Genomic DNA, 26,889 nt, shown 5'->3' with positions numbered 1-26,889 from the left:
ATGTATATATGTATATACTTCTACACACACACACACACACACACCAAAAATTTCTTAAAGCAGTACTGTATTTTTCACTCCATAAAACGCACCTGACCACAAGACGCACCGAGGGTTTTAAGGAGGAAAATAAGAAAAAAAATATTCTGAACCAAATGATATGTTAAAATATTTAATAAAATATACCACAATAATATTTCAACAGTGTAAAGTCAACAGCAGTATTAACAACCATTAGCACTGTTATTAACATGAGAAGAGACTTTAATGTTCAAATACTCTTCTAGTTGTCTGGGAACCTGCAGCAGCTAAAAGAAATGAACATTCACTCCATAAGACGTACAGGCATTTCCCCTCCACTTTTGGGGAAAAAGGGTGCGTCTTATGGAACAAAAAATACGGTAATTCCTCTTACTACCTGTAATGCACAATGATATGTTCTCTTTTATTCTACTGTTTCATTTTTGAAATGCAATTGCAACCCACTATATTGGTTTCACAATTCACTGATGGTCATGACTCAAAGTTTAAAAGCTAGTGGAAAATGTAGTATTACATGAAATGTGACACCTTATATGCAGTTCAGTATTCTGTAGTGGACTTTAAATAAATAATAGCACTTTAGAAATTGTTTTATTGGTGTACTGGATTGTCATGGTAAGAAACTCCTTGCCTTAGGAAATAAAAGTTAAACATGGCTACATACCAGAAAACATATGGCTTTTGATGACTTGTGATGTTTCTGTCTATAGTGACTATAATTATTTAAGTAGGGGCTCTGTTTAATCATTATAACTACTTTACTTCACCATGGGACAGTTCCCTGTATAAATGTTTTCTAAAACATAATTGGAAAAGGAAGAAATGATTTCTGTTTATAATTTTAATATTTATATGGAAGATTTTTGCTGATGGCATTTACAAGACTAATTGTTCTGCCATTTATGTTTCACTGTGAACAAACTACTATTTTTCTATCTCCTTCAGATACTGCCAATCTAAAGACAGCACACTGATATTAATTATACATTACTTACTTGAGAAAGACTTGCTTTCACTTTTTATATAATTATGTGATTTTTAAGAATCTGAATATTTTCATTAAAATTGAATATAATAAACAATGAATTTGTAAGCGCAATTTAGCAAAATTTCTCTTTTCTGGTTTTCAAAAATGGCCATTTTATAAACAATAAATATGTTTTGAGAGACGGCTGTGCTCCATGACTAAGTTATGCACTATGTCCAAAGGCTCCAGGGTTTTCTTTCTTCATTCTGTTAATAATTCTTTAGAAATAACTAGGAAAACTCTCTTCCCTTTTGTATCTTCAGTTCCTTTACAAAGATAAAAATATTCTGGTAGCATCTTTTATATCATAAAATACACATCATAGTAATGTTGACTTAAAGGATTAGTTAATAAAACTTACTGAAGACTGTTTTCAAATCAAAAGAGTGATACACTTATTGTAATCATTTTGATTTGAGAATTGTGTGCCCTTTAGAAAGAACTTCCTCTGAGAAAGCTAAGTCTTTCATCTCTTGTCTTTTGTAATTTTTCAGGCCTTAAATCACGTAACTGTATCGTTTTCTCTTTTTATTTCCAGAAGAAATAATTTACAATGAATGTCCTTAGCTTTTTTTTTTTTTTTTGTAGGTAATAGATCAAATAAGAAGGGACTCTCAGTTGGATCAGCAGAGATACAGAGAAAGTCTACATGTATCCCAGACTCAGTTCTGTCTGCATTTCCTACTCTGGAATCATTTACTCCTGCTTTTATTCAATCATTTTTGATTGGTTAGGATTCTCTTTTAATAGGATTTCTGTGCTCTTCTTTGATAGTAACAAACCTTAGATCTTATCTGGCTTATTTTTTAATTCTGCAAAGATTTAAGTACTTTAAATTGCTACATAATTATTCATGTATTTTGGCATGAAAGTTGTGCCACAAAATGTCCCAGATGTACAAATTTAAACTAATAGCTGCCTTTCAGCTTCTGATATCCAGTAGGTAAATTTAAAGCCTATTAGACCAAATAACATTGACTTAAAATACTATTTTTAAAAAGTTTAACTGATTTTAAGCAAAATAAGGATTTTTTTTTTTTTGAGACATGGAAACAAGGTGTTTATTTTTTATCTCTTATTCTTCATCTTCACTTTGGATATAAGAATAAGCAGACCTAATGGACAACATGAAGAATGAGGGTTATTTAGAAAAATAATGTCTTGATTGAGTTTTGAATACTGAAAAGGCCAATTTTTAAATATATACTTTTAAAAAGAGGAAATGTTGCCTATTTTGAGGTTTTTAAACAGGGAAATGGTCCAGATGACTTACAAATTCTTTCTCTGTTTCTTATCATATAACTTTGAAAAGTAAATACTGTCAAGTTATCCCCAAAATAATAATAAATTAATATATAAAATTTGAATTTTTAATCATTATCATTGTTTTTAACAAGAAACAATAATGTGGCCGTGCCAGGTGGCTGCTAATCTTTAGCCAGCACTCATGGCTTTTCAGTCTTTCTGGCTTTGTTTGGTTTGTCAGTCTTTGTGGGTTTTTTAACATATCAGTTTCACTGAGCTCAGGTAAAATAGATGATCCGAAGTTCCTGCAAGGTAAAGAGTAAATTTCTAATTTTTCTAAGAGTTTCTTTTTTTAATTGTTCAAAGAAAAATCCTTCACTTTCTTCCTAAAATGGCAAAATTGCATAATAGGACATATCTGTTGAAGTGTGGAAACTAAGCCAGATTTAGAGTATTGTTTAAACAGTTCAAATTAATCTTTCTCTTAAAATCCAAGTCAGGGGGACCTTCTGAATCTGAATGCCTATATTTTTGTAATATAGCAAGGCAGTTTAAGTGGAAACATTGAAAACTGTAAACTCATCCATCCTGTTCTACAAGATGTTTGATAAAACAGATATGGCAGTTGGACGGTGAGTCCTGGGTTTCAGACATGTGTCACTACAGTTTGAACCTCATGGCACCAGAATTTCCCGACATTTAGAGGTAATGCAAAATACATTAGGCATTAGCTATAGAGTTGCTAATCCCTTAGGGTCAGATGTAAATCTTCCCCTCCCCAAATCTGAACTAGTGTTAAAAGTGAAGTGGAACTTGCTATTGAAGCTAATTAAAAATAATAGGAGTAAGACTAGCTTTTCTCTTGCTTTTTACCATGTACCCGTACCATATTTTTGGACCGTTTTTTATTATAACTCTTACTTTTCAAGACTAACAAGAACCTCATGTTGAGTATTTTTAAACTGCTTCCAGCTTTTACAAATCAGTTTTTGTTGCAGTAAAAATGGCCCATTTTTCTTTTATAGGAATCCAATTTTCATAAACTGGAAAAAAAAATTACAGAGGCTGCTTAGGTTTCCTTGGGGCTTTGAAAAATGTTTTTCAGAAGGGCTGGAGTTCTTCTTTGTGGTTGCATAGTGATGTCATTTGCTGACCGTGTCATTGGGGCCCAGGCTGGACTGGACGTGCACTGTCTGAGCCATCTGATTCTTACTCTCATTTTCTGTGTCTGTCATATGGCCGTACTCTCGTTTCTTTCTGAGAATACTTTGGCCTGAACTTTTCCATGCGTTATATGAATTATATATTACAAATATTCACCTTCTATTCTGTTCACTCAATTTATTTTTTTAAACATTAAATCACAGTTGAAATGTTAGTTGTACTTTTAAAAAAAAATCATACTGGACAGACCTAACAAATTATGTATTTCTTTAATATATAAGAAATAATCTCTTATTCAAATTTTTAAATGTATACTTTTTCCTAAGGGAGGGACTCTACATGGAAAAATCAGGCTTATTTCTTTAGCTGTTAGGCCTTCTTAATTATACCAAGCTCTTTATTTACTGTTTTTTCACTTGAGTACAAGCACCTGAAAATTTCAAGTTTCCTTCTAACAGTCATTGTGCCCGGTTTACAGAACTACATGTTATTTCCAGAACTATATTTGATGAGATTATTTCAAAGCAGTTATTAAAGAGATGAAATTATTGTCTGTTACAACCCTTAATTTGGCCAGTACCAAACTTCTTTTATATTCAGAAGAAAGTAAGTATGCCTGTAAAATTCCTTCTTTGATAAGTCCTTTATCAATTTTTAATTGATAACGCAAACTCTCCCATTTGTCTAATAGTTTAAGTTTTAGGGACATCTATCACTGTGGCAGTATAGACATTAAAATGCAAGGAGCCAAAAAAAGTAAAAAGAGCCTTCAGGAAGTATTTCCTTTGATAGAATTGAGAGCAGCCATTTCTTCAGCAGTATTGTGGAGCTCAGTGGATTGGTAAATATTTATGAAACCTTTTAAAGATAATCATTAAAACGCTGCTTTTTTTAGTGTACTATTAAATTTTTATCAAAATGAACATAGCCTTCTTGTTATTTATTGATGTCTATTTTTCTCAGCCGAGAACATGCTTCATGAAACATTTAAAAATAAAACTCTTTAGTAATTTTTCCAGACACAGTTACAAAATAAAGCAGCCAGATTTAATTTTTGCCTATCAATTGCCAAAGATTTTTTTAATGGAATACCGACATATCAAGACAAGGCGGTACTCCAATACATGTCTTGCAGGAATTCCTGTGGATGAGACCTTCGTGGGTTGTGTTTGGAAATAGGGAACAGGGGCCCCAACTCACTCACTTCCCTTCAGTGTGTAACTTCATAAGAAGTTATCCTTAGGAAGTGATCAAAGATGAATCCTGCATAAATTATTTAAATAAAATAAAGATTGTATGTCAGAGAAAATAGATCCACTAGATGTAGGGAAATGCACTCACCTAACAGTGGAGTAATTTATTTTTAGCACCAACTTTTATGCCACCAGTGTTGTCCACGTTAGGTTACAGTATATCAGTGTTCTGATTTAAGTCAAAATAGGTAAAAATATATACATTAGGAATAGATATTCACTTAATATTAAACTCTTCACTTTTTAAAGAATTGTCCACAGGCACCTTACAGTTGCTTCTTCCTTATTGAAAAAATTTTTGATAAAATTATTATTTACCTGTGATGTTTTGATAACATGAAATTGAATACATCGCTGCCACATCTGTATTTCCAGTAATGGAAGTCAACAGTATGCTTGGAATATTTAGTCATTTCATTTACATTTGTTTACATATATTAAACTATAACAGACTTGTTGATTTAATCTTAATATGTAAATATATTTTTATTTTGACAAGCATTTAAACAATATATAAAATTAAAAGACAAAATCTTACTGAATGCTTCTGCAAGGATTGTTATTCATTTTATTTACTCTTTGTTCTTGATGTGCAGATTATATAGGTCCTTAAAAATTGTTCTTTGCTGTATTTAGTTGGATACCTGCAAGAGTTTCTTCTCAGTTTAAATGGAATTTTGTTAAATCATGACAGAGTAGAAACTCTTTATAGGAAACAGTAGGATTGAGTAATGAGACAGTATTCTGTTTATTTTAAAAGTTGCTCTGTTTTTGAGGATGTTTTTTGACCTGAAAATACCCAAGTTTCTGCAAATTTTTATTAGTTGTATTTCGTTATTCAAACGACACTGTTTTTAATGTAAGTAAACATGTATTTCAGGTTTAGTAGTAAGTACTATCCCTAGGTATAAGCGATAGAAGTAATGTTAGTTCTTCCCACTCTCATCAATTTTAACCAATCAGAAATGAATGGTAAAATTTCTTGACATGAATAAAACCATTCATAAGAAATAATACTGTATGACAGGAAAAGTTATATCTGAGATCATGAAATGGTCATTTGACTCTTACACTTGTGGGATGGTGAAAACAGAACGAGAAGGGTACTCGCCGTATAACAGTTCTGGTGAGACAGTCGGACCAGTGCAAGTTCAACGTTTTTCACACTATACGTCTCTTGTTCTAACATAATCCTTATATTAAATTGCATTTTTATTTATTTTTTTTATTACTTCAGAAGACAGAATGTCTTAGGAGGCTTCGAAAAGTTTCAAAGAATAAAATGTTTAAGACTTTTTTTTGCTCTCAATATAAGTATACAAAGACTAGTAACTTGTGTTTAGCTAGCATTTATACCGTCATGTATCTCATTTGATCAACAAGTGTGTGAGGTAGATAAGGCAAAGAGTAGTATTGTCTCTGTTTTAACAGTTGAAGAAATTAAGTCTAATGGATTTTTATGGGACTAGCCCCAAACCAGAAGCTAATAAATAGTGAAGCCCGTAAGCTTGGTACGCGCTGGCACTCTTAGTATTACACCATTACTGCCTCCAGAGGGCAAGCCAGCATCTTAGCCTCACAGAGGACTGTGTTGTAGAAAGTTTTAGAGCAGGGGTCCCCAACTACAGCCTGTGGGCCGCATGCGGCCCCCTGAGGCCATTTATCCAGCCCCCGCCGCACTTCCAGAAGGGGCACCTCTTTCATTGGTGGTCAGTGAGAGGATCATAGTTCCCATTGAAATACTGGTCAGTTTGTTGATTTAAATTTACTTGTTCTTTATTTTAAATATTGTATTCCCGTTTTGTTTTTTTTACTTTAAAGTAAGATATGTGCAGTATGCATAGGGATTTGTTCATAGTTTTTTTTATAGTCCGGCCCTCCAACGGTCTGAGGGACAGTGAACTGGCCCGCTGTGTAAAAAGTTTGGGGACCCCTGTTTTAGAGTAAATGTTTGTACAATTCAGAGTAAAACATGTAGGTTTAATTGTATAAGACAGCTACCTATTTTGCTTTAATACATTTGGCATGGTTTACTGCAAACTGGTGCTTCAAATTGCTTGCAGTCAAGTTGCTACAAACGTATTAACATATTAATTAGTTCACTACCATTAAATTGTCTTAAGTAGTTAGTTCATAAAGTCCTCTATAGATTTATTCAGTTCTATAAACAAATGAGAGTGATAATCAAAGGCTTGAAGGGTTAGTGTCACATTCAAATCATTTATTTAGCTAATTCCACCAATGTCATTGTTAGATACATGATGCTATTGTTTTATGCCTGTAAATGAATCCTTATATATTATTCTTATTTTTTTAGACTTTTTATAGAGACTTCTTTCTAGTCCTGAAAAGGCAAGGAAATTCAGTTCCACAGCTTAGACACTAATGATTTGTATTTCCCAAGGAGAATTGAATTAGATTTTATTAGCAAATTGGGCCTATAACTTTTAAGGCCAAATTTTATTAGATTATCACACATCAGCATTAGCAAATTGTAAACTTTACTGAAATATAGAAATACAAGCCAAAAATCAAGGCTTAGAATTCTAGAAACTTGGGAAGATGTTTTATCCTAGAGAAATTATACTACTGAGTTGGAAAAATATTTTAAGTGATTTACTTTCCTTTGGAATCTAAAAGGAAGAGAAGTTGGCGGCAGAACTGCCCTCGTTAAGTTTTTTCCCCTTATTAAGTTTGTGTTAATTTTCAATTTGGTGATCTGAGCAGTGTTTGGAGGCATACATGACAGCTGTATATTAAGTCCAAAAGTGCCCCCAAAGAAAACCAAATTTAAAATCAAATGTATTTTCACTTTATTAGGACTTCATTTAGGAAAAGAAATTCAGCATAACTGAGTCTATAAATAAAAAAGTAGTCTGAATATGACTAGATCCTATAAAAAAATGTTAGCACATCAATTATGGTGTAGCTTTGTACTGGAAGAAACGACATGGGAGTTAATCCAGTCATGTCTGCGAAGTTAATTATATCACCACCATTTAGAGTGATTATCTAGTATTAAAGTTCATACATTTTTATATGTATTAATTGCATTTTTGTTGGCTGTACAGATGTATAAAAATAGTTATAAATTTAAATGAAAAGAAAATAGAAAGCCCTTCAGCAAAGATGACTGCTTTTATAACATATTTGAACTATGAAGTGCTCTTATATTTTTTTAATTAGGATTTTTTTAAGGGAATAGTATGCAAATTGCCATTATAACGTCTTGCTTAGTCATATTCTAATGATAAGATCAAAATTGTAAGCAATTTATTTGATTGGTAAGTACCACCACCCATCAAAAAAATAAAAGAGAGGAAAATAGAGCATGTCATCTTTGATTTCCTTTAAGTCTGGATTCAATGATACTGAGCTTACTACTTAACTCAGGGATATTTTGTAATTTAAAGTTGATTTATTCTAGCCCATCTGTGTTTTGATTGATTTAACAATGTGATTTAAGTATTTATGAACAATTTTAAAATTTTTCTTACATTAGAAATATTAAACCAAATATTTTTAAAGTATTTTTTGAAAAAGCTAATGAAACTTATAGTCTATGGGTTTTTTAATGCAGTATTAATTCCCGTATTCTCCATAGTCCTTCCAGATGTGCTGTTACCAATACCTCACCCTCAGATATGAGCCGTGTGGGCTCTGTAAACTGATTTACACTTATTGTGATTAGGAATTATACAGATTGAGGATGAATTATTAAAGTAAATGTATTGCCAAACAAATCTAAAAGCAAAATATTAAACTGCAGTAAATGAGAAAGGAATGTGCAAATGAAGGCCTGCCATGTTAATAAGTTTAGTCATTACCTTCTCAGTTTCAACCAAAAGTTTTGTGTGTTTTTTTGTTATCGTGTTAAAAAGGAAAAAAAAAAGGTCTATAAAACTGCTTACAGAAGTATCTAAGACAAAAACAAGGAAATATAATGTTCTGAACTCAGCTGGTCCAAACCACTTGAGCTGCTATGACAGCCCATAAAACAGAGTAGTTTTTAACTGGGCTCTGTTTTACATTGCCAAAGTGAATTTTCCTTGCAGGAAGTAGCCAGCGGGTTTATTTAGTTTCCAGTCCATGGCTTTGATCTTTCTGTACTGTCACATCTCGGGTTACATAGCTCTTTTTCACTGCAGTAAATCTGCAACAGTTAATGAGAATAAAATTTCCTCCTCCTTACTGATCACATGCTGTTAAATGCCAAACCACAGCCAACTGCATATTTGCAAAATTTCAGCTACAATGTATGAAAACAGTGCAATCAGTTTAATCTTGTTGTCTTTGTAATTCATTTTATTGGGCTTTCTTTCTTTTTAAGTGACCTACTTTATCAAGTAAGTGGTCGCAAGGCCAAACCTGGGAGAAAGATTTAGAATGTCAAACCGAGGGGGAGATGTGGGCATGTGTGGAGGAGGTGGGTGTGGGTGGGGCACAGACGTGTGGACCAGCGTTAAGATTCAAAGTGGGTGTACATGAATGCTTTTGAAAGACCAAGCCTTTCTTTTGCCTGAAATAAAATAAACTAGTTTGTTATTTCTTTGATTATATTGCATGTTCAGTTTCAACATAAATTTACACTTATTAAGGTGTTTTAATAAGCCAGAACGTTATTTTTAACTTTTGTTGGAAAATTCCATGTATTTAATGGAATTTAAAGGATTTCAAAAAACTTGATCTCTACCTTGTAATAGCTGTTCTTAAAGTAAAACTAACATTGTTATAAGCATCCGCTGAACCATCTTATCAAATGGGGCCTTAGGCATACTGGAAATATTTTTGTAAAATCAAAGGAAATTTAAAATCACATTTATGCAAGCTATTTTATACATCTGTAAACATATGCATCCTCCTGCTGAAGTATAATAAATCTCATTTTTTTTAAAGAGCACTTTATTTATTTTATTTTATTTATTTATTTTTTTACAGAGACAGAGCGAGAGTCAGAGAGAGGGATAGATAGGGACAGACAGACAGGAACTGAGAGAGATGAGAAGCATCAATTATCAGTTTTTCATTGTGGCACTTTAGTTGTTCATTGATTGCTTTCTCATATGCGCCTTGACCGTGGGGCTACAGCAGACTGAGTAACCCCTTGCTCAAGCCAGCAACCTTGGGTCCAAGCTGGTGAGCTTTGCTCAAACTAGATGAGCCCACGCTCAAGCTGGTGACCTCGGGGTCTTGAACCTGGGTCCTCCTCATCCCAGTTCGACGCTCTATCCACTGCGCCACCACCTGGTCAGGCATAAATCTCATTTTTAATTTACTTTGTTTTTGCAACACTGGAACCCTCTTGGTTGAGGCATTATTTGATTCAATTAATATGTTAAATTTATTTTTCATTTACACCTTTTATCTTTTTTACTGTCTTATTTTGTGGTTGGTAATTAGAAGTTATTTCAATCAAGAAATTCACTCTTAGAAGGCCATTTTAGATGATAGCCATTGATAAATTTATATTATTATATATTTATATAGACAATATAAATATGAGATATAAAATAAGTAAAAGAAATCAGCTTTTAGTTTCTTGCCACTGAAGTCACATTTTCTGTTATCTTATAATCATCTGATTTGCAGAAGAAATCATTTGCATTTTCATAAAAATCAAAATGTTATGTATAAATCAAGTCTGTAATACCCACTCATTGATTTAGTCATCATGAAAACAATAACTAAAATTATACTGAAATCCAGAAAAATATTTCTAATTTGAGGGCAGTGAAGGCTGATTTCCTGATAACTGGACCCACTTGAGAATATACGTATTGTTAGTTACCCCAGTAAGGAGTGATTTGAAAACTTCAGGAGAGCAAGCAGCAGTACTACCCTGGGCCTTTTCAGAACGTGTTAGACTGGAGAAATATAGAACTTAAAAGTAAGCCTGTCTATGTGTAGTTAAACTATAACATCCTAGTTTTCATGTGGAAGAAAATGATGGAGGCTGACACAATTTTAGACTCTGTATCTGGGGTGGGGTGGGGAGGTATGTTCTGTAGTTTGTTTCTTTGTCGTTCTGTAACATTAAAATCTGCATTACACTATTAGTCCATAATCCATCCAATATACTGGATTTGAAAGTTCACAGAAAATTTCTGCACAAAACAAACATTAATTTTTAAGTCTTTTTTTTTTTTTTTTTTTTTTTTTTAATGAGAGAGAGACAAGAAGGGAGAAAGATGAGAAGCATCAACTTACAGTTGCGGCACCTTAGTTGTTCATTGATTGCTTCTCATGTGTGCCTTGACTGGGGGACTCCAGCCAAGCCAGTGACCTTTGGGCTCAAGCCAGCAACCATGGGGTCATGTCTATGATCCCACGCTCTAGCTGGCAACCCTGCGTGAGCTTCCACGCAGACCAGTAACCCTGGGGTTTCTAACCCGGGGCCTCACATCCCAGGTTGGCACTCTGTCCACTGTACTACCAGTCAGGCTAAAAGTCTATCTTCTTCTTTAGAAATATTGAAAAAAATATTAAGTAAAATTGCTCAAAAAAGTGTGTTTCTGGAATAGGAACTGTCCAGTCCAGTTTTAAATGAAATTACTAGAAAGAACTTGAAACAATTCAAGCTTCAATGTCATATAGACTTCATCTTTATTCTAATTCAATTATTTGAAACAATCTCTAAAATAATTTCAAATGTGTTTATAATCTGAGATCTGTTGATTAATAATAATGATGGCGTTTATTGAACTATATGTATCATGAGTGTCAGGCAGTATGCTGTTATTTCTTACATCCCTCTCTAATTTAATCTTTAGAGCAGCTTCAGCAAATGAGCCATTAGTAGTAAGAAAACTGCAGCTTATCAGGTTAAGCAGGTCACCCAAGATGATCTTCCCACCACCCAGTCTCTGCTCTCACCTTTACCCCCTTTCTTTCTTTCCCATTACAATGAAGGAAGTGGCTTTTTTACCAAGTCCAGTCAGTTTGTTGCTCTGACCCCTATCCCTTGTTGCCTTCTCAGAGAATTCTTTTCTCTCATCTCGCTTCCCTTCTGCTGGGCCATTTCGTCAGCATGTAAACACGATCTGGAATCTCCAAAGTTAGACTCTTATTGGCCCACATCACGTTCCAACTGCTGCCCATTTCTTGCTTGCCTTCAACATACAGCTCAAAAGACTATTCCTTTTCCCCAGTCTTGTCAGAATCACCATGACCTTCACATCACCAACCCAGCGGGCCTGCCTCGTCCTTAGTCTCAGCCGTGCCCAGGCCCTGCGGCGTGAAGTTCCTTTCTCCAGCTCTGCAGACACGCCATCTTCCTGCCTCTCTTCCCAAGCCCCACCCCTCCTCCCCTCATCCTCTACTGTGTCGCCTCCTTCTCAGCATGCCCTGCTGGTCGCTTCAGGGCGCTGGGCCCGTCCTGTACCACACTGTTCGTGGGGGGCCTCTTCTCTACACCCCTACCCTAGAGGACATCCTTCAGATCCCCTGGCTTCAAATACGATTCGTAATCACGTTTTCCTTGAGACCTTTCCCCTGAGCTCCAGCCCTACTCCTCTCACTACCTAACGTGTCCAGTTGACTGTTTGATAAAAATCACAAGACTCTCTTTTGGTTTCCCACACACAGAGAGGCCCGTCCTGTGATCTTCCATCTCGGTAAACATCACCACCTTTCCGTAGGTCAGGCCATCAGCTCTGGGTCTTCCTTGGTTCTTCCCTTCGCACCCACACTGCTGTCCCCAGTGCAAACTGTCGGCAAGTCCTGTTGTTTTCACTCCTACACTCTGTCAAATTCAGGGCTTTTTTCTATTTCCACTGTTGGTACTCTAGTCCAAGTCACCATTGTCACCTGAACCATTCAATAGCCTCCTAGTTAATTTCCTTGCTTCTATAGTCACCTTCCCTTGCAATGCATTTTTTTCTCTGTATCCATTATAATCTTTCTAAAGTGCAGATCAGATTGTGTCTTCTCACCTGCCTTCAGTGGCTTCCCATGCTCCAGTAATAAAACAGACTCCTTGCTGGTCTGTGAAGTCCTGCAGTATCTGACACCTCCTCCAGCCTCATCTCCTGCAAGTGCCCCAACTGCTTACCAGTTCCACCCAGTTAGGGCTCTTTTCTGTCCTTAAGACGTGCCAACTTCTGTCTGTTCAGCAACTTGGTACTGACCTTGAATCTCCTGGCTGTCTGAGTGACGGGCTTGTTCTGTCAGGGCTCAGCAGGACTGCTCCCTGGTGTTTTTCCTGACACAGCCATCCACGAAGCCTTTCCCCCCTCCACTACTGCTGGTCTTAGCACCCCACACATTTATTGTTCGGTCATTAGTTCCTCTACCTTCTTCCACAAGAACACCATCTCCAGAACAGCAAGAACTCTACCTTACTCAATGTTGTGCCTGCAGCGCCTGCACACACTGGGTTCTCAGCAGCTGTCTGTTTAGTAAAGTCAGTCAGCAGGGTCAGAGCTAGCATTCAGACACGTTTCCTCCCGTTTCCTGTGCTGTTTTATTTTCAGTGCTAACTTCTTTATGTCTTGATTTTATATTTAATCTTTACTACTTCAGATCATCCTTTCAAACATACAGTGTATAGGATAGGGTGGGGCAAAAGTAGGTTTACAGTTGTTTCATATGGAAAATAATACATAGCCCTGGTCGGTTGGCTCAGCGGTAGAGCGTCGGCCTAGCGTGCGGAGGACCCGAGTTCGATTCCCGGCCAGGGCACACAGAAGCGCCCATTTGCTTCTCCACCCCTCCGCCGCGCCTTCCTCTCTGTCTCTCTCTTCCCCTCCCGCAGCCAAGGCTCCATTGGAGCAAAGATGGCCCGGGCGCTGGGGATGGCTCTGTGGCCTCTGCTTCAGGCACTAGAGTGGCTCTGGTCACAACATGGCGACGCCCAGGAGGGGCAGAGCATCGCCCCCTGGTGGGCAGAGCATCGCCCCATGGTGGGCGTGCCGGGTGGATCCCTGTCGGGCGCATGCGGGAGTCTGTCTGACTGTCTCTCCCTGTTTCCAGCTTCAGAAAAATGCAAAAAAAAAAAAAAAAATACATAATAAGTAATATAAGAATAAACCTTTACCTACTCACAATTGTAAAACTACTTTTGCCCACCCTGTATTTATTCTCATAGAGATATAATACTATATATTATATATATGTTTGTGTGTGTATACATACACACACATATAGTATAACATTGTTGGTAAGAACTTATGCTATATGAGCAAATTTTTAATAACCTATATAAGATAATGTGTTTTAAATTCGGTATTTTGTATAGATGAAGATGCCTGCCTTCATAGTTAAGAAATTCTTAGCACAGCCTGAGCAGGCGGTGGCACAGTGGATAGAGCAGCAGCCGGGACAGAAGACCCAGGTTCGAAACCCCAAGGTTGCCGGTTTGAGCGCAGGGTCACTGGCTTGAGCGTGGGATCATAGACATGACCCCATGGTTGCTGGCTTGAAGCCCTAGGTCACTGGCTTGAGCAAGGGGTCACTCTTTCTGCTATAGCCAGCCCTCCCCCCACAGTCAAGGCACATGAAAAAGCAATCAATGAACAACTAAGGTGCCACAACAAGGAATTGATGATTTTCATCTCTCTCCCTTCCTGTCTGTCCGTCCCTATCTGTCCCTCTCTCCCTTGCTAAAATAAAAAGGAAATTATTAGCACACATGTATTTATATTACCGCATATCTAATTGAATATACTTGAGTAGTTATCTATTCTGAATATAAGCATTTTTTATCATAAAAATGTTTTTAATTGGAAAAGAAACTTTAAATGTCCTGGTATTAACAAGTGTTGTATTTTTTGTTATCAAATAGCTTGTGTTTTGTAGAAGCAAATTCTACGCTACACTTAAACAATGAATAAAGGGCACCCTTGGTCTTGTTTCCTTCCTCTTACTCGGACTTAAATAATGACCACTAGGAACTAGTAAATCTGAAGTATAGCATATACGCTTTTGGAGATTGTCATTTCCAAAAGATACTTTTAACGTTTCTGTGATGACAAATTAATTTTATAGAGTATAAAATACATAATCAAGGTAAGGATGTGCATTTAATATTTTAACACTTAAAATTTCCTTTATTTAGTAACCTTTTTAATTGACAAGAACTTGGATGAGCCCCAGGGACATATTAGTAAGAATCCTTTTTCCCTCAAGAAGTTTTTATTATATTGATAGTTTGTGCTTAAAATAAAATTTTTTGAGATGACTTACAACTATTATTCCTTATTTCAACTTTCTCTTTCTGAAAATATTTCAGGGTAATAGTATTATTAGGCTTAGAAAAAGGAATTAATAATAAGTCCAGTGTCAGTCTTGGGACATCAGTGGTCTTCCACATATTCTTACTGACTTTTGTTATTCCCACACCGTGATACATGTGTGTGTGTTCTCCAATGGAATAAACATCTCAAACAGTTCTGAACTGTACTTAAGCCTTTTTTTTAAAGTGAGGAGAGGAGGTAAGACTCCCACATGCGCCCCGACCGAGATCCACCTGCAGACCTGTCTGGGGCCGATGCTCTGCGTATCTGGGGTCCTGCTTGCAACAGAGCTATTTTTAGCGCCTGAGGTGGAAGCTCCACAGAGCCATCCTCAGCACCCAGGGCCAATGCTCAGATAAATTAAGGCATGGCTGCAGATGGTTGCTTCTCCTTTGTACCCTGACCAGGAATTGAACTCAGGACTTCCACACACCAGGTTGACACTATGGCCTGTCCTTAATCTTAAGAAGATGCAGAATACACAGAATTAATCATCTTTAGAAAAGAATGCCATGCTATTTTAATTTTAAACAATAAACACTTTTTTTTAAGCCAGAGACAGACAGGAAGGGAGAGAGATGAAAAGCATCAATTCATAGTTGCATCACTTTAGTTGTTCACTGATTAATTCTCAGACGTACCTTGACTCAGGGGCTCCAACAGAACCAATGACCCCTTGCTCAAGCCAGTGACCTTTGGGCTCAGCCAGCAACCACAGGACCATGTCTATGACCCCACACTCAAGCCAGACCCTGAGCTCTGCTGGTGAGCCTGCACTCAAGCCGGCGACCTTGGGGTTTCAAACCTTGGTCCTCAGCATCCTAGGTCGATGCTCTGTCCACTGGCCCTCTGTTTCATGTAATGCTACATACATATATTCAGAAATGTTTTCCATTTCAGGTTTTCCCAACCAAAATCAAAGCCCCTCCACATTGGCCTTTCAGAAATTAAAGGGTAAAGAAAAGAAGTCTTAAAAAGGAATCCCAATTTGTGTGGACAGTATCAAGTAGCGCCACCATCTGGTCAGGTTGATAAACACTTTTTTAAAAGAGTATGCTATCATCACTTAATTTCCATTACAAAAGACTATACCTTTCATATTTTCTTAGAGAGTCAGATAATCTGATGACAATAATATATATGAATTATATATCAAAGCTGAAAAAATAAAATTAAAAATATTTACAGATACTTTGAATTTTTTAGGTAAAAACAAATAGATTTATATATTCCGGATTTTTTTTTTTTTTTTTTTTTTTTTTTTTTTTTGCAGTTTAGGTCAAGCGGTGCAATTTTTGACAAAGAATCACATTATTGCTGAAATATAACCTTCTAAATTATATCTAGTCTATTTAATAAGATACTCACTTTGATAGTCTGGGAATTCCCTAGAATTTAGTTACTTCATTAAAACAATAAGCTCTTTGGAAGGATTAGTCCAGAAGACAGCTGGTTACGGCTTCGTAATAGAGATAATGCTTCTTTAGAAACACATCTGTGTCCTGCAAGACAGTCTGTGTAATTATATTTGAGGGAAACTGTTGTGTCAAAGATGTCATTATAAATGTTGATTTTTTGATGCCTCCCATTTCATGAGCAAAGGTTTACTGAGTAGAAAAAACCTTTCACTTTAGGAAGGAAGGGAGGGAGGGACATAGATTATTGATAAATTCTCAAAACTTTTAATAGAGTTTTAGATTGCATAGGTTTTCTCATTGTAAAAAGGCAGTAACCTCCAGTGATGATGATTGTAGATGGAGGTGGTGTCTGGAGCTAAGGGGATTATGGACTACAGTTCTGTATGTTTTACCTGTGGGGCTTGGGGGCCACGTGCAGTCTTTCAGTGGTCGCCCAAGTCACTTAGTGATCTAACTACTAGTGCCACCATCAATGAAACGGATCTCAGGTCTATCTCAGAGACACTAAAGTGGCTCTAATTTCAAATGTGATTTGTTTTTATATTTGAGAAGAATATTAGTAATTTTTAAAATTTATATTTCTATTATTAAAGCTAATCAACTTGAGCTTTTTATTGAATATAAAATCTATGTATGTCTATGTCATTTTTTTATGTAAAAGCTACATACTTCTATGGTCCTTCTATGGTTTCATTTCAGACTAGTGAGGCACAATCAGCAAATGCTTTCTTGTGCCCTTGGATTAAGTTAAAGGTTAAGGAGCATAATGAATGATTTCCTGAGGATCCTGTCTTCTGGACATAAGCTGGCCCTCTGTCTCATGTAATGCTACATACATATATTCAGAAATGTTTTCTATTTCAGGTTTTCCCAGCCAAAATCAAAGCCCCTCCCCATTGGCCTGTCAGAAACTAAAGGGTAAAGAAGTCTTAAAAAGGAACCCCAATTTGTGTGGACAGTATCAAGTAACTAATTTAGAGCCCCTCAAATGAGAAAGGAGGAGGAGGCTTCTAGGAACATAGGCAAGTAAACTTTTAAATTGCAACTGTAACTTAAAATTACATCTTTCCAATTGATACAATAAACTCATAGTTATATTTACATGGGTATTAAGACTTCATGCTGATAGCTTTTGAAGTGGTAAATAAAATGGAATTCTTAGAAGTCTATAACATTTCTTACGGTTTCTGGGTTTTAAGGACTATAAATACTGAATTATAATTTAACTCATCTCTGTATACACAAAAGGGAAAAAAGAAACTATTCTAAATTTCTCACTGTTGCAGCTTGCCTTTTCTCTCGGAGTCTGGCAAAGGGAGGTATTAGTTTGTAAACTCTCCTTGTCCTGCGTACCTGAACTAACATATATGTGCAGTTGACCACTAAACAGCGCAGGGGTCGGGAGCGACCTCTGAGGCCGTCAGATATCTGCACAGAGCAGGCTTGCCCTCCCTCCGCACTTGCGGACTCCCAGCGGAGTCACCCTGGCACGGCATGGTTCCACGGTGCGGGCCGCCGAAACACGTGACCTGCCTGTGCAGTTCAGTCCACACTGTCCAAGGGTGAAGGCACCGGGGTGCTGCGCGAGTCTGAAATGCAACCCAAAACCCTGTTCTGCCTGTTGCCTCAGACACGTGTGGTCTTCCCGTCGTGGAGAATCTTGTGTTGCCCCGCTTTGCTTGTAAGCCCCAGGGTGTCAGGTGGTGCAACCACAGGGCAGGGAGCGTTGTGGGATGGAAACACCCCCCCCGTAACACCTGTGTGGGTGGGCCCTTTTCAGACAGAAGCCCACACCATGGCAGGAAACCAAGTACAGGAATGTGTGCAGGGTGAGGGCTGATGATCTGCGGGAGGTCACTGAACACCGTCCCTTGGCTTGCTGCTTTCAAAATAAACATGCTGAATGTAAAATCAGGCAGGTGGGAAAGCATGGAAAGAGCCTTTCCTAGTATTTTTCGTCACTAAAGTGTTGAATCATTTGCATCAGTCATGACATAGAATCCAAAGGGTTTGGACTGAAAGCCCACTTCTACGAGCAGTCCGCGCTTGCTGGGGTCAAGACTGGTGTGAGTGGCCACCGCGCAGTTTGAGCACTGCAGCCATCGGTGCCTGTGTGTGGGCACACCTGTGTGGGTCACAGAGAGCCCGTGGAGGCGCACAAAGCACGTGAGGCAGTGTGCTGGCCGGCAGAGGGATCTCACTGTCTCAATGAGGCAGCGGCCGCCAGAATTCCCTGAGTGTTTCTAGAGAAGGCTCTGATTTCATGTCATGACAGTACCACCACAAAACGTGTAAGAGTCACTGTACTGCTCTTTTAGGAGACTTGGCAATATGATAGTGTCAAGGCAGAGAGATGTTAAAAGCAATAGCCATTCTGATTTTACAAAAAAAAATTATAACAAAGAAAGATACACACTGAAACAAGTTACATCAATAAGGAGAGAAATCATATTCAAGTATTCCAGTTTCGAGGTCACTGCTCCCCACTAACCTTAAAGTCAGGAGTTGTTAAGTTCATATTTTAGTTCTGCTGAATTTAATAAACATAATTGCCCTTAAATTAAGGGAGAAAAATGCCGTATTATACATCAGTATTTCTTTGAAAGTAACAACTGACTAAAAATATGATAATAGGGTACAAGTCTAAAAACAATCTGTTCAGGTCATACACTAGCACTTCCCAGTCTACACTGACTTTGCTGGTGTCAGTTCAGGGGGCCCAGAGGGTGCTGAGCCCTGTTCTGTGAGAACTCTCAGGAAATAACTTGTTTTGTCATCAGAAGACTGCAATCCGGTTGATCCTAGGACTGAGGGCAGTCCATATCTTGGTCAACTAAAGTTAGTCTTACTTAGTAGAAAAGAATTTGCCTTGGGTTTTGTTTGTTTTTATAAATCCGTAATATAACATGTATTTGCAAAGAACGAGAGAGCTTGTAAAACCTGAGTGAAGATTTCCTTTCATACCTGTTCTCGTGCTGCTGCACACAGTGCTGGTGCATGACGCAGTGTATAAGATGCAAGGGCGCCGGGCAGCGCGACACGACAACCGAAGTCAGTGGCTCAAAGTGTTTGCACAACACCGCCCAACACAGGCTTTAAAATGCTACACTAATTCAAGGACAGGCCTTTTTATTGTATATTTGATAGTATAAACTTACTGAGAATCAAAATGTCAAACTTTCATGCTTAACTATTTTAAATCATATACTTTTGTTTAAATATTTCTATTCATACTTGGACCCTTAATTTTAGAAATATATTACTTAGTTTTATTTAGCTACAAACACATCTTTACTTAACCACCATTTGATTTTTATCAGCCAAAGGTAATTTGTAGATGATTTAGCCTAAAAATTGAGACAAGTAAATGAGTAATTAGACATGACATAAATTGAAAACTTTACATTAAGCTTATGTTTGATAAGGCCTGAGGTTTTGGGCTTTTTTACAGGAAACATCTATCCACCTCTTCTGTATTATAGTAAAAGAAAGTGAAGTTTCAAAACTATATTGAAATATTCCCAAACTATCATATTTATTTAAGGACTTCGGAGACAAGGTTTTAACAGAGGCTTAATAGTAAACTTTCATTTATGAGAGAATGATATGTCAGTAGGGGTAGCGTGCATGTTAGCCATTTACCTTATGTCCATATGTCAGATTTGTTTTATAAAAAAAGATGGGGGCCCTGGCCGGTTGGCTCAGCGGTAGAGCGTCGGCCTAGCGTGCGGAGGACCCGGGTTCGATTCCCGGCCAGGGCACACAGGAGAAGCGCCCATTTGCTTCTCCACCCCTCTGCCGCGCCTTCCTCTCTGTCTCTCTCTTCCCCTCCCGCAGCCAAGGCTCCATTGGAGCAAAGATGGCCTGGGCGCTGGGGATGGCTCCGTGGCCTCTGCCTCAGGCGCTAGAGTGGCTCTGGTCGCAACATGGCGATGCCCAGGATGGGCAGAGCATCGCCCCTGGTGGGTGTGCCGGGTGGATCCCGGTCGGGCGCATGCGGGAGTCTGTCTGACTGTCTCTCCCTGTTTCCAGCTTCAGAAAAATGCAAAAATAAATAAATAAATAAATAAAGATGGGGAGTTAATCCAGTCTATTTTGTACAGTTCTTATAATTTTAGATTCTGTCCCATCTCTTGAACTTGCTCGTTTTGATAGTGCAGTATCACTTTAAGGTTCTGGTTGGTATTTAAGTTACTGTAACTAGAGGTCATTATTCATATTTTAACTGGACTAAAAAGTTTTTAGTGCCAGCATTAGCTTTTGAATTATGCTCAAGGTCTTAGACTTACAGCATGTTTAGTTTCTTTTCATTTCTTATTAGTATTTTTCAGTACTTAATAGTCTCCTGCTCCCACCTCCAACAAGAACTCTCCTTTCTGTTCAACATCAGAAACATTTTCCTCTTTGGCATGTGCTTTCTAGTTCCCCAAGCAGTATAAGCAAATTGGAAAGTTCAGCTGTCATTCTTGGAAGGTCATAGATCACATTAGCAGCCGGAGTAATCCAAGAGGTTTTAAGTATCATAGCATTTAGTTTCAAGTGAAATTTGCTCTGACAGGGCTGGCAGACCAATAGGAAAAAGAAATATTTGTGCTTGGAGAAGTGCATATGTAGAGACCAAGAGTATAACTGATGGCTGGAAGTGATTTCAGTCTAAAAAAACAAATCATTAAGAGAGTGCATAGGGGTAAAATACACAGTTCATATTTTAAAGAGTCTCAAAATGAACCAGCAACTAAGGTTAGCATTACATAGTAATTAGCTATGGTGTTCAGGCTTTAACTCGCTCAGTACCAGACAGTATAGTTAAACTATCGCTGTGAAAACATTGCTACTTACATTATACTCTCTACTTTAAGCCTACAGTAGTAATTTTTGTACCTTAAAAAACCAAGGTATTCTGACAGATTATATAAATGTTGAAGCAGTAACAGACAAACAGTTATTCAAAGGAGGTGCTAATGACTCAGTTTATTGACTCAGGGGTTACTTACGCAGCTCAGTGAACTCCCCTAACATTGGTGGTGTGAAATGAGGCATTGCTTCATATTATAGAACTGCCAGTTTCAAGAAGTCCTTGTACTTAATTGAAGAAATATAAGTTACAGATACTTACTTTTATTAAAAGATTGCTATAAAAAGTTTGAGATTATAGATTTGAGTAAATATTGATACATCGGTTTGATAACCACATCTGACAGCTTCCACCAGGTACATGGTAGGGTATTTTTTCTGTTAATTGCTGCAAATAAGGGAAAGAAAGTATCTTCTAATGGTTCAGCCGTTTCTTCCACATCCTTGTGTTTTCTTCAACAAAGCCAATTTTGAATTACAAGACATAATAAAGCTTGTAAATTCTTTCCCTGAATGTGCAGAGCAGACAGTAAGAGTAAAATGGAAGGGACCTTCCAGCAAGATGGTAGACTGAGCTGACTTGGAAGGGTCCCCTTGCATATAAATACATAGAAAAGGTGAGCAAAATATAATAATTCATACTTATGGCCAAATTCTCAAAGCCAGGAAACAGGCCCCATGACACAGGCAAGTCACGTGCGGAGGGAGATGGACCCGTATCCCTGGGGAAGGCTGGAACTTCACAGGGCTGCCTTTTTCTTCTCAGCTGAACTCACGATTTCAACTCACCAGCTCACTCCATATGCATGTGTAGGTTCAGAATTTACACTGTATAGTCTAACCGATGGGACCCCAAGTCCAGAAATTAAAATTTTCACAACAGTGAAATTCCCAGGGCTTTGAAAGATTATAAACAAATACAAAACCTCTCTGAAGAAATATTTCCAAGCTCAAGAACCAAGTGACAGGTAAAACAAAAAACAAACCTGAACTTGAACAGAATAAAAAGTTACAAAGCTCATAGAGAAAGGACTGTCATGAAGGAGAATTGTCAGATGCAACAGTAAGAGTTATGATGCCTAAGAACTAGAGTTAATGGGAAAATCTCAGTGAGACTATAAAATATAAAAATTAAAAGGACAGAAAACAATGCAATGATGATATTTATAATATGAAAAAGTAAACTATTATATCACACACAAAAAAACAATTAAAATAGACTGGAGATGGTTAAACAGATTAAGATGTATGAGAGAAGTGTAAATTAATATTACAGGAGCATCAACTAAATGAATTTTCTTTCATTTACAAAGAAATTTGTGACTATTTTACACATGCTTCCCCCATTATTAGTTCAAATTAGGTTTTATCGGAAGCATCTCAGTATAGTAACTAAATTGAAAGGATCTGTCAGTGATCTTTTTCCCCTTAGAACCAACAGATGTCACTTTTTTTTTTTAGTTTTTTAAAAATAAATTCCACATGAGTACTTTCAACACCACTTCCCACTACTGATACTATTCATCCTGATTTTAGGGAAAATATTAGTTTGATTTCACTAAAAATATGATTCTTTAGTATTCTTTGGCCGTTTAGTTTTGTTATAATACAAGGAAAATTGATAATAAAGCATGTACAAGGTTAAAAGAAAAGTAAATGGAAAATGGCAGCTAACGCTGATATATGCATCAGTGAAATTCATTAAAAGACTGCTTAACTGCTCACTGTCTCAATAGTACAAAAGTTCAAGTCCAAAGCAGTAACACCTTTGAGCCACCTAAAATATCTATTGATTACATATAAATTTATAGGAACAAGATGCTACTGACAGTCCAGTGAATACACACTACAACAGTAGTAGCTTAACATGTGAGTACATTATATTCTTCAGCACCCAAGACAACAGCATCTGCTAGCACTTTGATAGGCCCCAATCACAAAACTGTGCATAGTAAATTATTTCACACTTATACAGTGAAGACATCAATTACATGAGAGAGCATTCTGTCAATAGTAACACGCTGAGAAGTTGAACTTTGGTAAAGCTTGCTTTAAAACTTGCAAGTGCGACACCCAGTGGGGAGACAAGCTCGCCCTCTAGTGGTTGGTCTGTAGATTACAAACATTTAGCTCTCGATTTACTAATACATCGTTAAAAATGTTAGCTATACTTTTTTAGGCATTATCTCATTCGATCAGCACTTCCCTTGTGATTACATATAAGAACATAAAGGAAACAATGTTCGCTTCTGCCAGGATATTTCAGCCCTCTTCCGTCAGACACAGAGGCAGACCACTGCACCAGTCCGTCTTCATCTACACCGAATACCACAGCCGTAGCTATTGGATGAAGCGTATTTGGTGTTAAAGGGGCAAAAATTGTTTTATTCCCAATGAACTATAACTTCTAAAGTTTTTAGCCAATTTTTCCCTTTATTCTCAGTGCCCAAATAGTAAATGTGTAACTAAAAAAATGCATTTTGAAAGAGAAAAATACTAATGTTTGGTCATGAAATACAGCATACGTGATTGTTTTTCTGCCAGGGCCTCTACAGGCTCTCATGACTTCGCATGTGAGCTGCCTTAATGTGCTCTTAAATATTACCACAATGATCCTTCTGAAACACACAAGTAAGTTGTTCCCCTTCTTGAAAACCACTGACAACTCTCCAAAAGTATACAGTTCTTAACATGGTGTATGAACTTTCAAAATGATTCTAATGGCCTTTCCTAGCCTTATCTCTCGCCACTTGCTTACATCAGAAACAGAAGACTTGAACCCTAACATCTCATTTGTTGTTTGTGCTTCAGCCTGTCTCTCTCTCTTGTTCGGACTCCATTCTCAGGAATTCTCTCTCCGTCGGTGAAGTCCCCCTTGCCCTTTGAGAGTCATTTGTCCACGCAAATAGTTTTTGAATGCCGATGTCAGATACAGTGATAGACATTTGTTGCGTAATAATGAGTAAGACAGTCCTTACTCTTATGGTGCTCGCATTCTAATAGGAAATAAAGACCAAATATAAGGTAGGGAGTGACAAATATATTAAAATCAAAGTATTTTCTATGAAGACCTTCTAGACCCCAAGATTCTTCTGTAATAATTTGTGCAGACATCTGATATACTATCAGAGTGTATTAAAATATGGACCTCTTCTGGCCCTGGCCGGTTGGCTCAGCGGTAGAGCGTCGGCCTAGCGTGCAGAGGACCCGGGTTCGATTCCCGGCCAGGGCACACAGGAGAAGCGCCCATTTGCTTCTCCACCCCTCCACCACGCTTTCCTCTCTGTCTCTCTCTTCCCCTCCCGCAGCCAAGGCTCCATTGGAGCAAAGATGGCCCGGGCGCTGGGGATGGCTCTGTGGCCTCTGCCTCAGGCACTAGAGTGGCTCTGGTCGCAACATGGCGACGCCCAGGATGGGCAGAGCGTCGCCCCTGGTGGGCGTGCCGGGTGGATCCCGGTCGGGCGCATGCGGGAGTCTGTCTGACTGTCTCTCCCTGTTTCCAGCTTCAGAAAAATGAAAGAAAAAAAAAAAAAAAAAAGGAAAAAAAAAATATGGACCTCTTCTGTAGCAATTTATAAATATACTAGCATAACACAGCGTCATGAATTTTGTTCCATGTTAGTTGCCTCCAGTCCATGGTCAGGCTTATTATTGCCTTCCCAGCAACACATCTTTTTAGAAGGGACTCATGTACTATTTGGATGGATGGACTAAGGATCACTACTACATAGACCTAAATTTTCCATGACAAATCATACCTAAGCTGAAGTTACTCTGGTCACCTATTTATAATCTACCTAGAAAGAAAAACATACTGATTTTGATTCTGTGATCAATGTATTGGAGTAACTGATAAAAGAATAAACTCTTCTGGAAAACTGTCACTTCATACAGTTCTATAATCTCCTGGGAAGTTTCCTCTGAAGAAAGTTAGCTGGGTTAAGTCCTCCAGGGCACAGTGTCAAAATTTGAGACTTACTGCATGGATCACAAAGATAGGCAGTAGTAAGAATCACTATTACCTGTTTATAAATTTCTTTTATCAAGAATTTTGTCTTGGATGGAATAGGATCCCTCAAGAAAGAACCAGAACAAAAAGAAATTCAATATGACAAGTGAAAATTTTATGTGTGTATATATACAAATTATACACACACATATACATTCAGTGTAAGCCACTGTGGTAATGACACCTTGAGAAATTTAAGATCAAGACAGTTTTAGCCTACACTGGTAAGAGTCAGAAATAGACTCTCATTGTATTCTATACTGGTTCCAGACCACATTATAAGTTAACAAATTTTCAGCTTCATTTTAACAATAGTGAAAACTGTGAAGTTATCTTAGAGAGTAAATAAGATGGTAAAGGTTCTACAGACCACGTCATGTGGAACAATTAAACAAGAGTTATAAAATAGATATTAAAGAATGTGACTTCTTGTGTGGCTCCAGAGAGTAAATCTGGGACTGATATCACCAGATCTCAGATCCGTATAACACAGAACTTTCTAACAGTCTGACGTGTCCATAACTGGCATGAGCTGCCTCGACAGTGGAATGAGACCTGCATTTTGGAGATGTCCCAACAAGAACAGGAAATACCCTGGCAAGAATGTGGATGAAGTCTGACCTGTGGTGGCGCAGTGGATAAAGCGTCGACCTGGAATGCTGAGGTCGCTGGTTCGAAACCCTGGGCTTGCCTGGTCAAGGCACATATGGGAGTTGATGCTTCCAGCTCCTCCCCCTTCTCTCTCTCCTCTCTCTGTCTGTCTGTCTCTCTCTCCTCTCTAAAAATGAATAAATAAATTGATTTAAAAAAAAAAAAAAAGAATGTGGATGAAAACCTAGACTTTAGGTGATTTCCAGAAATCAGAGATTCTGTGAGCCTATGGAAAGAGAACGTGGCTTGCATTTATTCTCGTGTGTGTGTGGCATCCACTAACATTATTTACTCTGTATTTCTTCTGCTGACTTGGGAATTTCAAAAAAGGAAAAGACTCACAATGCTTTTATCTAACTCTAATAAAATAACAATCATACTTTTCACTTAACGCAGCACTTTTCATCCAAGGATTTCAAAGTGCTTTACAAACATGCACTAATTAAGCTTCCCAAACAGCCAGAGGTAGGTGGTTTTCTTCCCTTCCTGTAGAATGTCAGCTCTGGCACAGAGGTTCAGTGAGAGCCTCAAGAGTGCCTGGGACTCCTCATTGGCTGCCGCCCCTTTGTAATGTGCTGCATGTGGAGCATCACGTGTCATGTCTGGAGTCCCTCTCCCCTACCCCCGGATCAAGTTTAGAATTCTAATGAATGCTGTTAAAAATCTGTTTGAAACCTTGTAAATGTTACAGAAAACCCAGTCTTCTGCTTGCTGAATGCTAATTAGACTTCTAAATGTTTGTAAATAAAATCTAGGTATAGTTTTATATTTGTTAGATTTTAAATGTAATTTTTTTATTTATGAAGTTTGTCACTTTCCTTTGTAGGAACCCAAATATCATTGTTCTTGGATCATAAAACTTAATAGCAGATGGAGTTGAGGGGCAGGCCTTACCTTTCCGAGTTGTCTTTTCACACAAATAACCATTTTCATTGAACTAGAATTATATATTTTCGTTTCTTGTTTAAAATTCAATGAGAAGAGGAAGGCAGAG

General features: G+C 37.6%; 1 protein-coding gene across 3 annotated transcripts in view; it reads left to right on the top strand.

Annotated features, from left to right (window-relative positions):
- Nucleotides 1–26,889, top strand: part of KIFAP3 (kinesin associated protein 3) — a 135,933-nt gene that overhangs the window by 103,735 nt on the left and 5,309 nt on the right. Inside the window, exon 20 of one of the 3 annotated variants that reach the window (XM_066371466.1) lies at nucleotides 26,292–26,360. The exons of the other annotated variants lie outside the window; for them this stretch is intronic. Within the exon in view, the coding sequence (XP_066227563.1) occupies nucleotides 26,292–26,337 (46 nt within the window). The 3' untranslated portion in view covers nucleotides 26,338–26,360. The remainder of the gene's footprint in view (nucleotides 1–26,291; nucleotides 26,361–26,889) is intronic. 3 annotated transcript variants of the gene reach the window in all.

The sequence above is a fragment of the Saccopteryx leptura genome, chromosome 2 (genome assembly GCF_036850995.1).
Source record: "Saccopteryx leptura isolate mSacLep1 chromosome 2, mSacLep1_pri_phased_curated, whole genome shotgun sequence".
NCBI classification, from domain to species: domain Eukaryota; kingdom Metazoa; phylum Chordata; class Mammalia; order Chiroptera; family Emballonuridae; genus Saccopteryx; species Saccopteryx leptura.
This window is presented reverse-complemented; position numbering and strand designations above follow the sequence as displayed.